This window comes from Aptenodytes patagonicus, chromosome 1 (genome assembly GCF_965638725.1).
Source record: "Aptenodytes patagonicus chromosome 1, bAptPat1.pri.cur, whole genome shotgun sequence".
Taxonomy (NCBI): domain Eukaryota; kingdom Metazoa; phylum Chordata; class Aves; order Sphenisciformes; family Spheniscidae; genus Aptenodytes; species Aptenodytes patagonicus.
The window spans coordinates 61,812,159-61,827,500 of NC_134949.1; the positions used below are offsets into that span (position 1 = coordinate 61,812,159).

Genomic DNA, 15,342 nt, shown 5'->3' on the forward strand with positions numbered 1-15,342 from the left:
CTAAAATCGCAGCGTCAAGCTCACCCAGCTCCCTTGCATAAGGATCCTCTATTGCATGATCAGATGCATTCCCCCCCTCCCCTGATATGACCACTAATTAATTCAATGCACAGCAGACCGATTCCTCCACCAACGCCTTGTCCCTTTGCTCTGCCTTGCTCTCCTCTTCCCCGCTCTCCTTTTCTTGCTGGCATATCCAAATCAGGCAGCTCCCTCTAATCCGCCTCCTTATAAGCAGGAGAAAAACTGAGAGCACGAAGAAGATCGAATGGCGGGTCTGTGCTCCGCGCCCTGGCAGGCCCTAGCTGGAGCCAGCGGTGCAGGGGAAGGCCTGCTCAGCCTTTCCTGTCCTGTGCCGGGACATGCTCTGTTGGGAAGATGAAGGCAGCGGGCTCATGCCGATGTGGTGAGCCAAAAGAGCATGCTCGGAGCGCAAAGGCTCCGCGGGGAATTTCGGTGCTGAGCTCCCAGCCTCTACCGAGTGTGCTCGGACAAAGCAGTCCGTGAAACCGATGGGAGTTTGTGTCGGGCCAGAAGCAGTCCTGCCAGTCAAGGCAGCTGTTGTGTGCCCGAGGGACCCGCCTGATGCCAAGTCTCTGCTCTCTGGGCAGTAGACACGGGGGGGTGGGTTGCGTATGGAGAAAACAACTTTTCTCTCTACGCCTTGCTCTTGGAGCTTGCTGCAATCCTACCAGCCGAAATCACGATCAAGCAAAACAGAAGTTGCGTGAGGCGGGAGCCCACTGCGCTCTGCCACCAAAACTACATGCAAGACTAAAAAGTGGCAGCGGGACGGAGCTGGGCTTGGGGACACCTGGGGGCCGGGGACTGCGAAGGGGGAAGGCCCGGCGCACCCCGCTTTGAGACCCCCGGGCCGGGTCCCGCGGGCAGGCGTGGCCGAGGCGGCCCCGGTCGGGAGAGGGTCTGTCACCCCGGGGCTGGGCGGGGGCAGCCCTCCGCCCTGCCCGCCGCTCCCCCGTCCCGTTGCCTCCTTCGGGACGGGGCCGAGGCCGTGTGCGTGGCGGCTCCCCCCGGGAGGCACCGGGGCCGTCCCCGTGTGCGTGGCTGCTCCCCGGGGCGGGGGCCGGGGCGGGGCGGGGAGCGCGGCGCTGCCCGGCCCGGCACCCCCGCCCTCCCTCCATCCCTCCCTCCCTCGCCCGCTCCCGCTGCTCCCGCTCCGCGCACGACGGCGGCGGCGTCCCGCCATGTCGGCTGCCAAGCACCGGGGCCCTAAGGGGGGCAGCCCGCCCGCCGCCGCCGCCGCCAACGAGCGGGGCGCGCAACCCGGCGGCGCCGAGGAGGCGGCGGCGAAGAAGCCCGCGGCGGCGGCGCACGGCCGGGGCGGCAGGGCCGCCGCGGGGGGCGGGGGGGGTCGCTCCGGCGCTGGCCCCCGCCGCGGCTGGGCGCTGCTGCTGGGCGCCGCGGTGGTGCTGGGCGCCGCGCTGCCCGCCGGCTGGTACGTGCGGCAGCTGCGGGAGGAGGTCGGGCGGAGCGCCCGGGAGAGGGAGGCCTCCGGCCGGCAGCGGCAGGAGCTAGCCGCCACCCTGGACGCCGTGGTGCAGAAGGTAACGCGGCGCCGGGCGCCGTCGGGGAGCGGGCGGGGGGCCCCGCGGGGCCGCTCCGCGGTGGCGGTGCCGGTAGCGGGCGGGAGGGCGGGCTGGGGCGTGGGGACCGTCGGGGCGCTCGGCAGTGCTCGGCGGGGCGGGGGGCAGCAGCCGCCCCTGCAGGAGGGGGGACGGGGGAGCTCACCCCGTAAATAAGCAGCCGCGCAGCGCTCCGGTACCCCGGCCTGCGGGAAAGCAAACGTGTGCCATTCCCCCCTCCGCCTCTACCCCTCCGTGCTCCCTCCGTAAAGATGCTTTCATGGCGTTAGAGGAACAAATCGAGTCTGGGCCGCGGTTTTCCCAGCGCCTGCAAACGTGGCCTCGGTAAAGCGAGAAATCCCTGGCAGGCAGCGCAGAGCGGGGCCGGGCCGGGGGGGGGACCCCGCGGCGGGGGGGGCGGCCCCCGGGACAGCCCGCAGCGGCGGCCGCAGCCGGCTCTTTGCCCAGCTTGCTCTTCCAGGGCTTGGGCGTGAAGCCATTTTATGTAATGCAGTCAGCACGCTTACGTGTTGGCAGAAGCGCAGACCTGCAGTTTGGAGAGCCTGCTGGCGGTAATTTTATGTCTTTGACTGTTGCAAATCATTTAAAACCGAGTGTGGCAGATGGGCAGCTCTTTGTCGCCACGTCGAGCGGGCAGGTGTGCATGCCAAGGGAGATGGTGCGGTAGCACGGTCGGATGTGGCAGGATCCTGCCTCGATGTCCCTGCGCGCTCTAGAAAACAAAACCTGTGCCAGCTTCACCAAACAGCAGAGGCAGTGCCAGAAACGCCGCTCCTGCTGTACCCTGCCTTCCACGTTCCTGCTGCTGCCTCCGGCTGAGGGACCGAGGCTCGTGGTGTCCATGGCAGTCCAGGAGCACGGAAGAGCTGTGAAGTTGTTGGCAAAGGGTGTGGCTCAAACGAAGTGAAAGAAATGCTCATTTCTCTCGTCATTTTTTTCACTCAGACCTTATTAGCCCCCGAGCTAGAGTTTCACAAACGGCACTGTCCGTCTGGATATTGTCTTAAGGTGACTAAAACCTTTAAAAAATGGCATATGTGAAGGCATATCATCAACATACAGTCGGGCTTCTGTCTAGGAAGTAGGTAAATTGGTTGGAAAGCAGTATGTAAAGTTATGACTGAGATCAAAGAAAAGGAAATTCTTGTCTCGGCTTGACTGCTTTCTGCACAGTGAGCTGTGCAGATTCCCCATGTTCCCCGTGAGCTTGGGCCCTGGCCGGTGGCGGGGGGACAGGGTGGTGGGACAGGCGCTGGCAGAGATCCTCTGGCTGTTCTGTGGCACTCCCAGAAGCGTGGCGGCCTGCACACGTGGAGTTTGTAGGGTCAGCCTTGGTGTTTCCTCTCCCTTACAACAAGGAGGAAAAGGAAAACTCGTGTGAGGGGGGGAAAGGGTTGTGAAATGGAGGGCTATAGTGTCGTTTCTGAAGCTAATTTTAAATCCTGGGTTTTTTTGATTTGAACTAGCAAGGGTTGTTGTTTTTTCTAGTTTTTAAGGCATTTTTACAGACTCTTTGTATGAAGGAAGTCATTGCAATGGCAGGACACACAGGACGTAAGATTACAATACGTGAGTATAGAACGCAGATGTATGTGCAATATATATGCCCTTCCAAGCATAGGAACGGGTACAATTTGCTGCCTCCACCTCCGTGTTGTTGCATAAAATCCTGGGTGTATGTTACATGTTCTAGGGGAGAGGTATATACCGGAAGTTTATAAATAGCTTGTTTCAAAGAGGAGTGAAACTATTTGCCTGTATATAGCAGATGGCCGATGCTAGATATACATACAGTAGTGCAAGAATAAAAGTCAGGGGAAGAGATCACGCAGAGTTTTGATGTACCTCTTGAAAGCTTTGCTTGCTGTGGTTTGGTGTTGTCTTTACAGAAGAATGTACTTGAGGGAGAGGAGACCAGGCTGTATTTCATTGCTTTACAAAAGTGTAGGGTCCTGCGTTGTACTTTTGGAGTGCTGTCAGCGCAGGCTGCTGTGTGGAACTGGCTTTCCTCTTCAGCCTTTTACTGCAGAGAGCTCCTGTCAGGAGTAAGCGTTAGATAAACTCATCTGCTTTACACATCAGCAGTAGGAGGAGAAAGGAAATGATGTGGAAGTTTAGCCTTTAATATAGCACAATTCTCAGAGAGGCCAAGGTCGTTTGGTGTTTGAACACAAGATAGTATGACTGGTTAGAGAAGACTTAGTTGTTAGCTATGGACATATTTTTATGTGCTATTTATGATGTTAAGCCTTTCAAGGGCTATGGTTTCAAACCTTACCAGCCGTGAACACCAAACAGGCAAACTCACACATAGGTGCACACACCAACCAACTGTGTAGTGAATATGAATTATTACTTTGAAGTTGTGAGTTTTACCCCTCTCCTGCAAGGGCTTTGATTTGGGCCCTGGTGGGTCTTGGTTAGGACAGATCAGATTAGAAGCTGGTTTAATCTGAAGACCTCGGTCCATTTCATTGTATCAGAGCTCTCTGATCTTCATGTGGCTGGCCCACCTGGAAGTATAGAAGAATAGCTTCAGGTTACACCGTGAGCATTGCCCAAATGCAGTGGAGGAGCAGGTCTAAAGTACTTCCACTGCGGAGGGGTGGGACCCCTCTCTGTCGAACCTACAGCAGTGGAGACCTCCTGGTCCTCTGGAGAGTTCTCCTGGGCATTTCTGATGCCTTTTCTTAGACTAACATTTGAAGATGGTTAATTGCAAATAGGAATTTGGTGATTTGGTTGGAATGTGTCAAAGAAAAATAAATTATTTCATAAGAGGGGAAGGAGAACTTTTCCTGTGCCCTCCTTCTAGATTTCTGAAGTCCATTTATAGTGATACAGAAAAAGCTCTCTGTGGAAAAAATCAGAGTGAATGACAGCTAAGATGTAATGAAAATGAGGTTGGTAAGTCAGTGTAATGGCTGGTGTCCTGCTGCAATACATATGGCAGTACTACCTGCTCCCCCCCGGGCCCCGGCTCATTTCTAGTTTTGTGTGTGAGCACTAGAGAATACAAGAATAGGGAATGGAAAGTCATTACAAACCTTCTTTCATAAGAGGGAGGAAAAGGAAGTTATCTTTATGGGTATTCTTCAAACTGTGGGGATCTATTGGAGCAAGGGCAAGTCTTGTGGCCAAACTCTACAATCCTTCTACAGTGTAGACTTCCATGAAAACCAAGGAGGATCTGGCCTGGGATTTAGTCTTGCAAAAATACATGTGAATAACTTAATTTCTAATTAATAAGTCTGTTAGGTCTTTTGAGGTTCAGAGGCTGACTGCGAACTGCTGGAGCCTCCTTCAGTGAAAAAGGGAAAAAAAGAAGGAAGCTCTGTATATTTCTTTCTAAGAACATATAAAATATACTTCCTTCTATTTATAAAATAAAACCACCCCTCCAGCTGTGTATCTAATAAGTAAACATGGCAGCCCATGTGGCATGAGTGATTAATATACCCCTCAGACATAGGGACTAGCATGAGGCGAGGCAACATGCGTTACTCAGCGCTTGCCATCCTGCCAAACCCTTGAGGTATTTTCTATGTGATGGATTCCTGTTGCAGCCAGTGGGAGTTCTTGCATTGCTTTACAAAGTTTAAAAAAATACAACCCACACACGCACAAAAAGATTTCTCCACAGTCTTGAGACTGATATTCTGCTTGGCCTCAAAACTAAGTAACGTGCTTCCCCATTGGTGTGCCTGGATCTTACCTTTAAATGTGAGAGTAAATGAATGTGGTGGCCACTCACCCCTTGACCTTTTCTCTGTTGCTGCTACTAAAACAAACTGTAGTTTTTGTAATTGGGAAGCTTAACAGCATACCTGATCCAGCGGTAACAACTTTCTGTGAGTATTAACCTGAGATAGATGGAAGTCAGTCCCCTCGGCAGCTGCTATGGCTTTGTTCTCTGCCTGTGTACATACATGTGCCCCTGTTCACTAAAAGCATGTGGGTGTATCCATGTGTGTGAATAATGAGGTACTAAGTATTTAGAACATTAAAGCCTTTCTATGTTTGTTTTTTTTTTTTTTAAATAGCTAACAAGAAAAATCTGTGTCTCCATTGGTGTCTAGGAGCAGCAAAATGTCATGATTACTACTCCCATTCCCCAGCCATTCCCAGCTCCCCTTTCCCCCTAATTTGTCCTGTTACTCTTTCTTGTCTACTTTGAAACTTCTTTCATGTTCAGGAATTGGCCTAGGGTCTGATTGCCTACTAAAGTCTAATCCCAGCTTTTCTGTATTCAGAAGCTGATGCCAGATGTTCTTCAGGTTTTTTTTCCCCCTCCCTTTCCTCCCTTACAGACTCGTGGCCCGTAGAACCAGGAGTCATATAGGGGAGGGATGACTCAGGGGTCCGGATGCAAATGGTGGAGACTTGAGTTTGATTTTCACTGCCACGGATTTCCTGGATCATCTGTGGCAGGTCAGTGAGGCCAAGGATCCTCAGCAGAAGATGTATGTATCTATAGAGCTGTAAGGCTCTAGATGCTGGGCTTTTTGTGCCTCCCGTATCTGTGTGCCGTAGGGTCACCTTCAGGTAGGGAGCATGAAGGATTGCAGGGTAATAATTTCATATGGTAACAAGGGCCATAAAGACCTTAGACACAAAGGGTAAGGATGTAGGTAAGGATGAAATTGTAAGTATTAACCATCTGGATTTCTGCTTTAGGTGCGTTCCCTTCAAGCCACATTTGGAGAATTTGAATCCATGATGAAAATTACTCAGCAGAAGCAGGAGGTTACTGAGAAGGCTGTTAAACAAGGGGAGAGTGAAATAAACCGGATCAGTGAAGTGCTTCAGAAGCTGCAAAATGAAATTTTGAAAGACTTGTCTGATGGCATCCACATGGTGAAGGATGCAAGGGAACGAGACTTCACATCTCTGGAAAACACAGTGGAAGAGAGACTAACAGAGCTAACCAAGTCTATAAATGATAACATTGCTGTATTCACTGAAGTCCAGCAAAGGAGCCAAGATGAAATCAACAATATGAAGGCAAAGGTTGATTCACTAGAAGAGGCAGATGTGTATAAACATGAAATTAAGGTGCTAAAAGATGCTTTTGATGAGATGCAAGCATCCATGAAAACCAAAGAAAAGGACATAGAGACCTTGAAGACTACAGTAGACTCCATGGAGTCTGATGTATATACTGAAGTGAAAGAGCTAGTCAACCTCAAACAAGAACATGAGAAATTCAAAGAGGCTGCGGACTCTGAACACCTTTCATTAAAAGCTTTACAAGAGAAAGTTCTGAGAGCTGAGGATTCTATTATGCAGCTCCCTAGTGACATTAAAAGACTCGATGAAGATTTACTGCAAGTTAAAGCCGACCTCAACAAATGGGAAGAAAATGAACTCTTCAGAAAAGCATTAGAAACTTTTGGGAAGAACAGTGAAGGACTTGAGTCTCGATTGAGGCACATAGAAGACAGCGTGGAGTCTCTAACTTCTGTTGCTGCTCAAAACAGTGAAAAGTTGCAATCTTTCCTTTCTAAGGAGGCAGAATATGAGAATAAGCTCAGTACTCTAGAACAAAGCATTACTGCTCTTCAGGGGATCTCAGATATGGATGTAACTTCAGTCACAGACGTTCTGAAAAATCTTGGTGAATCACAGACCTCGCTGTACAATGATGTGGAAAACTTGAGGAGAAGCATCAGTGACCTGCCATCCTCCAGTGCTCTTCAGGATGTTCAGAAGCAAATTAGTACTTTGTTGGATCAAGGAAATCTTCAGACGGATCAAGCACATTCTCAAGGCTATCTTGAAAAATTTTCTTCTGTGGAAGGCTCTGTAGATGAACTGAGATCTTCTGTCAGCCAGGTTGATTCTGATTTGAAAATGATAAGAACTGCTGTGGATAGTTTAGTCTCCTACTCGGTGAAAATTGAAAATAATGAGAACAACTTGGAGTCTGTGAAGAGCTCAATAGATGACCTGAGGAATGATCTGGAAAGGTTGTTTGTGAAAGTAGAAAAAATACATGAAAAAGTTTAGGCAGCGGTGCTCCTTGTGCAAATAATGGATTAAGGAGAATAGCTTTTGTATGCCCAGTTTTTTACTCTTTTTAAAAGCAATTTGATACCTCCAAAGAGAATAAGAATACTTTAATAATAGAGACAGTTCTGCTTATTTCCTTTATTTCTCTTTTGTGTAGTGTTTTTTGTTTTTTGTTTTTTAATTTTGTTTTAAGAAAACATGAGTTTAGTTGGGGGTTGAGTTTCTAAGGGCTCATCTTCTCTATAAAGTTGTACCGCTGTAACTGTAGTGGTGTAACTAAGGCACTACAGCCTCGTTAGCATGAGCACATATTTAATGGCATGAAGGTGTTTCACACTATGACACTAAATATCCCACACAGAAGGACTACAGCTGTTCTGGTACGAAAAGCATACTGCTGTACACACTGACAATTTTACTGGTATGTTTTGGTTTAAGAAACAAATGAACAAAACCGCACCCCTATCTTAAACTGTTCAGACCGGTAAACTTCAGTGTGGACCAGCTTTGAAGCAACTCATCCGTTTCTGCAGTTTGGGACTCAGCCATGTTGTCAGTTTACCAGGTGTCAGTTGAGCTGTAGTATATTTCTGTGAGTCCTTACCCTGTACCAAGGAGCTAACAAGGGGTTAGCTGAACCCCCCAAAGGGAAGGTTTGAGGTAAGTGGCATTGCCTGGGGCTAAGACCTAAGAAAGGCGTTCCACCACATGGCTGGAGAGATTCCTTCTTTGTGATCACAGGCTTCTTTCCCAGCGTCTTCAGCTGCTGGTGTGGAAGATCAGTGCTTAGAAGGGACATCTGAAGGATGGGATTAGTTTCAAGAGGGTACAGTAATATTTTTGTCATATTTTTGGGCTGTTTACATGATGAGGCCGTGTCTTTCCTGGAAAGGCCTAATTTGTCTGTGATACAGGATTTTCTGTAAAAATGATCATGAATTTGAATGAGGAAAGAGAAGGACTAAAATCGCACCTTTCGTGTTCTATGTATAGCAAGCATGCTAACAATAATAGTACACTCCAAAACACACAAGGGGGAAAATCACCATGAAATCAGCAGAATTGCTTCTAAGGCGTATCCATTTCCAAGTTTTCACACAGCTGACAGTGACCTGAACTCTCGTTACATATTCAGGCCTTGGTGCCTGATTCTTGTCACCATTGTTGTCACCGGGTGCCTGCCCAGGGCATTGATAGCAAAGGGTCCTTCTAGGAACTGGTTGAGAGTGAGCAAAAAGTGTCGTAATTCTCTAGATGTTCATTTAAAAACCACTTCCTCATGGAACTTGCTTGGTTTTCTGTCTTTTTGGAAGGGATTTCTAATATCCCTCCTTTTCAAGTTTGCTTTTGAACTTTATCCAAAGATTTGGTAAAGGGGTCTGCACACAGATACCTTGGAAATGGGTCGTGCGCATCATGCCCACCTCAGCCTGCACTAGCCAGATCCGTGGCTGCATTAGAAGAATAATTCCTAGAAACAGCGCCTCCCAGAAGTGGTGTGCTTGTGGGAACAGCGCAGGTGAGAAGGTGTTCTCCTTGGTAAATAAGGTACTGAACCACATCTAGTGTTGTTCCCACTGTAAACAGGAAAGAATTGCTGGCAAAGAAAGAGGGACCCACGGCATTAAGGTCACTGTTGGAACTGCACTGTTCTTTGTTGACTTCTCAAGTTCTTGAACGATGTTGTTTAGGTTACTGTGAAATGAACTGTATGGCTTATTTGCGGTATTTTTAATACATAATAAACATTGGGAATATTCTTTGCACTTCTTTTGATTGCTGCTTACTTAACGTTGTGTTTCCGGGATGCTTCCAGTGGGGTACAGGAAAGGGCTTGGGGGAAGAACCAGCCCTATACTTGTTCTCAGCTTTCATAGGGGAACGTGGAGGCAGTTTTACCTGTTGTGGTTGCAGAGGAACTCTTGAAAACAGGATTTGAGTCGGATCAATGCAGCGGTGTTGACCACCGGGCTCAGAAGCCCACGAGGAGCTTCACACCACGAGGTGTGAAATACACTATTTATGCAATGAATGTCAGACACCGCCAGCAATGCCTTGGTAAGACTTCCACAATGTCCGAAGCATGTAGAACAGAAATAACGTACAGAAAGGATCTATATAATCTTTCCAAAGCGGCTGCTCCTTTTGCGTAGCTTTGAATGCTGGATTGCAAGGTCCATAAACTGATACCATCTTCATGATGGATGCCTGGCTTTCAAAAGTTTGGGAAAGGGTGATTTCAGGAGTATGGGCATCATCATGGTCCTGGCAATTCCTGAGGCCAAATTCATAGAGGTAGGTAATCCCTGTTATTAGACTACCTATATGTTCAACAAAAGAGGTGAGCACACAAGCCCTTCCATCTAAGAGATTTGACATAACCTGTTGACGGGAAGCTGGCCATGAGCACGCAGTGGCTTTAAAGGGGAGAAGCTGCGTGATGAAGGAACTTGAAGAGGCTGTAAAGCCAGCAGTGCAGCTGGGCCAAATTGGATCTCAAAGATTAAATGAAAAATTACTAGTTATGCCTCTAGTAACTTAAATTCTATGTCAAACTATTGAAAAGACTTATTTCACTAAATAAGAATAATAATTCTCCGTAAATAATGTGGCTGGAGGCAGGCACAGCGGCAAGGATCCCTTGGTGGGCTGGAGGCTCAGCTTTTATATGTGGCTTGACAGCCTCATCGAACACAAGCACTTCCTAATTCCCTCATAAATGCTCACAGAGCACATCCAGTCCCTGTGCTGCTCTTTACCATTGTTCTTACACTGCAATAAAAGCGGAGAATGTCTCAAGCAAGACATAGTCTATGTTGCCACTGTTCTACATTATTAGTAGTTCATCAATAACATGCTGTTACAGTAACAAATTTCAACAGAAACTGTCCACCTGATTGATGAGGTATTGGTCGAGCCAGTTCATTAACATTTGTCTTCATTTTCAGCTCTCGTCTTCCAAATGGAGAAGCCGTTAGGCGGAGGCAGCGTGGACTTGATCACACTTGAAAGGGCTTGCCCAAATAGCTACGCTGGCAAACGTGATGGAGATAAATCTTGTGCTGCCGCAGGGGCTTCTCCCTGTAGGGCTTCGACCACTGCCTCAAGTGAAATAACCTATAACGGCAAGAAGAGTTTCTGGTGGCCTAACTGTGTATGTTAGAGGTTTTATTAAAACATGGATTAGTGATTTAGTCTTTTTACCATCTTATTTGATGTAACTCCGCTGGTAGTATAAACAAAGCTGCAAAGAAGTTAAATAACTACAGGGAAAAAAAAGCTTTCTGAGATGTACAAACACCAGAATAGCCTAGAAACACCCAGCGTGGGCCCTCCATTCTACTCAGCACTGCCAAGGACAGTCTCTGTCCAGTTTGGGGCACTTCCAAGAAGGGTGTGGCTGAGCTGGAGCGACTCTCGAAGAGGAAAATGATGATGATCAGGGGTAAAATGTTCTAGGAAAAAGAGACGGAACAATTGGGCCTGTTTAGACTTGAAAAAACTGGAGGGAGGATTGAAGCGGAAAGAGGAACGAAAGAAAGAATCAACCATCTTCACCTGAAGAGGCTGTTCTGTGGAAAGAAGGAGCCCATTCGCTCAGTCGCGGCGAGGGTGAGGCGCTACCGGCGGAAACGCCGCAGGCGAAGGGCAAGGATGGCGTAGCGGCGGTGGAGGGGCTGGGCCGGGTGAGACCGGCAAAAGCATTGCTGGCACCGGAACGGCCCGTCGCTTTCGCCGCTGCGGCAGGGCGGGCAGGGCGTCCCGCTGCGGGGGCAGCCAGGGATGCGGGGCCGGCTGCGGCCGCCGCCGCCGCCGCTCCCCGCCGCCGCGCCGGGGCGGGAGCGGTGCCGGTAGCCGGGCAGGGCGGCGGCGGGCGCCCTCCGGTGGCGGCGGCGCGGCGCGGCAGCCGGCGGCTCGGGGAGGGCTGTGCGCCTGTCTGCCCGTCTGCCCGTCCGTCCGTCCGACCCGCTGGAACTCCTTCCCTGGGCGGGGGCCGGGAAGGTGCCCAGCCCGGCGCCTCCTGCTTGCAAAGGCCGGGCGCCAGCTCCCCCCCATCTCCCTTCTCCGGGTCCCACGGCGGCATCCGCTCATGTCCCCTGTTTCCATGTCTCCTTGTGCGACACCATCCCCCTGACAAAACCTTCATCCAGTGCTGGGCTGATTCTAGAAGCAACCGCTACTCATCCCGCCCAGTCTAGCCATTTTGCTAATAACTGCTCCCTGGCCCATTTGTTGTGTCATCAACTGCTCAGTGTATAGATGTTTAGGGAGGGGGAAGCTGTGGCTGTTTCGGTTTTAATATCAGCTGCGTATGATATTTAGCACCGTGAGATGCTAATCCCTGTCAGTCCTCTGAGTGCTCGTATGTTGCTGCTACCCTGCCCTTCCCGCGTGCATTTTAGTCATCGTCAGCCTCCGCCAACCATGAGCAGATACTCACCGATGTCAGAGATGCAGAGTCAGAATATTTACACACAGGACTTTATCGACACTTATTTGTAAATCCTGGCATGAGATGGTCAAAAAGCATACAACGCAAATCCCTTTCCCAAGAAGCCCTTTGGTCTAACACTGGCCAAGGATGCTCAAAGAGCAATTCTGCCTTGGAAACCAAAGCAAAAAGTATTATTTTCCGCTTGCTCACATAGCAAAACCTCTCCAGAATTTCTAGTATACATATTTTGCAAGCTTCCAATATAATATATCTTCTCAGGAGTCAACGCTTGCTCATGCACTGAGAAAGGGAACTCAGAAATCTCTTTGTAAGAGCAGAGCCTGATGATTCCTGCATTTATAATGCAAATACTAAACCCTGGAGCTATTCAGAGTTAATGCAGCATCACAGTTGTAGCCTGCTAGACCTCAGACAAAGAGATCTCTGAACTCTGCTTTTTTTTTAATATATTGGAACTTATGTAGCAGGTGTTTCTTTGGCTGATATGGATATACAAATAATACATCTCAAAATCTTTTCCAAGACAATGCTATCTAGATGCTCAGCTTAGCACTGGAGGACAAATCTTTTCTCAAGTGATTCCAATTTCACTGTGAGAGGAATAAAAGCCAAAGAAGCAATTTCTCACTTTGCTACATATCCTGTTTAGAAAAAAATAGTTTAGATGAGATTCTTATTACCCAGTTAACTCCTGCGCCCCACCCTGGTGTCCATCCACAATTCTAGAGGAAGCAGCTAGTTCAAATAAGGCCGGCTTTGTTCCACTCAGAAAGATTTTCCTTTGGCACACTTTAGATGTAAATACGTCAAATTCCTGTGGATAATCCTTTCCTGACAATGCTGCTTAGGTTGGGGTTGGGATGGAGTCCTACAGTTATGAGTAAGGATGGAAAACATAACAAGCAGAGAAAGAATCAGGGTTACCTTGAAACTTTCAAATTTTTTAGTGCTCTGACATTCAAACAAAGTTCTGATAATGTTTTCTTTTCCCCTCCTTTCTCCCTTTTTGCCAAACTTCCCATCAATGTATACATGTCAGGGGGATGCAGAATATGATGTTTAAATATTATTTACAGTAATAATTTGAAGCCACAAGCAAAAACAGGGCTTGAGAAGATAGCCACTGCAGAGTCACCTGTTTAGAGACAGCACTGCAAGAGACACGATCTAAACAAATGAGTTAACATCGTTGTTAGTGGCAGGTAAAAACAAAACATTGCAGTTCCCAGAGTGTGTTTGGATATTTCACACTTTGGTGTCACTCAGGCCAAAAAACCTTTCTGCCAAGTACTTCCCTGCCCTGAAAACTCAAAACGCTCTGCACAAGGGGGTGGCATCCAACCTGCAAGGTGGTCTGCCTGGGAGCCAGAGACCCAGGCAGGGCAGCAGGCTACCTCCGAGCTGTGCAGCCTGGGAAGCCTCGCTTGGACGACCTCTGCGGACTGCTCAAAGTCTGTAAATTGAAAACAGTGAGGTCTTAAAAGAAAATTTCCAGCCAGATGGGAAACTTAGAAATTACGGAGCGACAAGGGTCCTGACCCAGATCCCACTGAAGTCAGTAGCTACACTCCCATTTCCTTTCCTGGTACAGAATCAAGGCCAAAGCACTTCGCCCAAAGCCACACAGAAAACGCGTAATATACCCAGGAATGATTTCCAGTACCTAAAGCTCAAAAATCCTCTCCTTTCCTTCAAATGCATCAGAGCTGTTTACCAGAATACCTAATAGCTAACCGATCTTCCCATACTGAGCGAGCCTTTCCTTTTTGAAGTCCCCTTCTCAGGGTCTGGACACAGCAGCGTAAGAATGTTCTCAAAGGAGGTAGTACAGGCTTGTACAGTTTATGGTTTAAACTAATATGGCTTATGGTGTTGGGGAAGCAGGCTGGGCCTCAGGGCATATTTACTAGCTATTTCTGTTCAAAAGATTGCAAACATTAACAGTATAGACAGGCCAATGCTCATCATTAAGCTCCAGAGTAAACACCTAACTGAGGGTCAGCCCTCTCGATGCTATTGTTTCCAGCTGCCTGGAGTTTCAGGCAGAGCAGCTATGCGGGTACATGTTCAGCTGATGCCTTCAGAGATCCCATCACAACCCTCAGAGGTAGAAACAAAAGGGATGTTGACTGATCTGAATGTAGCGCCCCAAGTGAAGGAAGCTGTTGTTATTCTTACGTCACGCGTATAACGCCATGGCCCAGAGGTTCAAACCCTATCCTAACAGGCGCTGGATGAGAAGACTTATTTAGGCACCTGTCCACTGGAATGCTCTGGGCACCAAACTGCTCTCCCAATGGCATATTTTGCAGGATCAAGCACCCCATTCTGATGATTTTTGCCTCATCCCTATACCAGATTTCTAAGATCATACATTCAGGTCTGAAGATGGCATTGTTCTTAGTACTTTCATTAAGCATTACACATTCTTAGGATGGTTTCTAAGAGAGGGAAAAACTCCTCAGTTCTGTCTAATGTGTTTAAAAATAAGATATGCAAGAAAAAGAGCAGCTTTTCCATTCAGGAAGGAGATATTTGTATTGCTAAAAATAGCCCTACTAAGCTTTTGTGAACATGGGATTGAGGGAAGGATAATTAACATTTGCTGGAGTCTGAATCCTTGCAGATAATTAACTGAGGTGATAATAACCTCTTAGACCCATGAAAAATACCACTGTATTTGAATGCGTGCAGTGATCAAACTGCATTACAGCATCCCAGAGGAATGTCACAGCCTTCCAGTGACTGCAGGTTGGTGGCACGACTGGAAAAAGCCCTGTACCCCCTCCCTAAGTCATTGGGGTTTTAATGCCGCAGGAGCTGTAGAGACAGCAGGATGACTCCTCATGGCCTCCTTCGGGTTCAGGTGAACCTCCTTTGATTAAGTCAGGCCAGGACATCGTAAAGCCTTCAGAGTGTATTATCACATGCACTTTTGGGTTATCCTGTAACAACACGGGGAAAAATTTAGCTGTGGAGCTGTAGGAAGTGAGGGTGCAGGCTACATTTGTGCTTTGTGTCACTGTTCCCTCCCTCCACTGTATAGTCACATAAGAGACTACCTGCCCAAAGGAGCTGATCAACCAAAGACAGCAGAGGGACACAGACGAGGTGTGCTAAAACAATGTGGCACACAGCAGAGTGATCCACCAGTCCAGGTGGCTGGTGGCAACCACCACCATACGTTTTTATAATGTTAACTTTTAGGTGTTTCTGGACCTTCCCCTCCCTGCCTTCTGTGGGACATCACACAGAAGATCATGGGATATG

At 48.5% G+C, this 15,342-nt stretch overlaps 1 protein-coding gene across 1 annotated transcript; it reads left to right on the forward strand.

Annotated features, from left to right (window-relative positions):
- The first annotated feature begins 1,169 nt into the window (after positions 1 to 1,169).
- Positions 1,170 to 9,382, forward strand: CKAP4 (cytoskeleton associated protein 4). The gene is made up of 2 exons (XM_076339207.1): positions 1,170 to 1,565; positions 6,282 to 9,382. The coding sequence occupies exons 1-2, from the start codon at positions 1,206 to 1,208 to the stop codon at positions 7,611 to 7,613; spliced, it is 1,692 nt and encodes a 563-aa protein (XP_076195322.1). The 5' UTR covers positions 1,170 to 1,205; the 3' UTR covers positions 7,614 to 9,382.
- Positions 9,383 to 15,342: the final 5,960 nt, after the last annotated feature.

Bases quoted from the DNA above. Each gene is read 5' to 3' on its own strand.
- CKAP4 (XM_076339207.1), top strand. From the start codon at position 1,206: ATGTCGGCTGCCAAGCACCGGGGCCCTAAGGGGGGCAGCCCGCCCGCC. The intron at 1,566-6,281 runs GTAACGCGGCGC...TTTCTGCTTTAG, and splicing joins TGGACGCCGTGGTGCAGAAG to GTGCGTTCCCTTCAAGCCAC.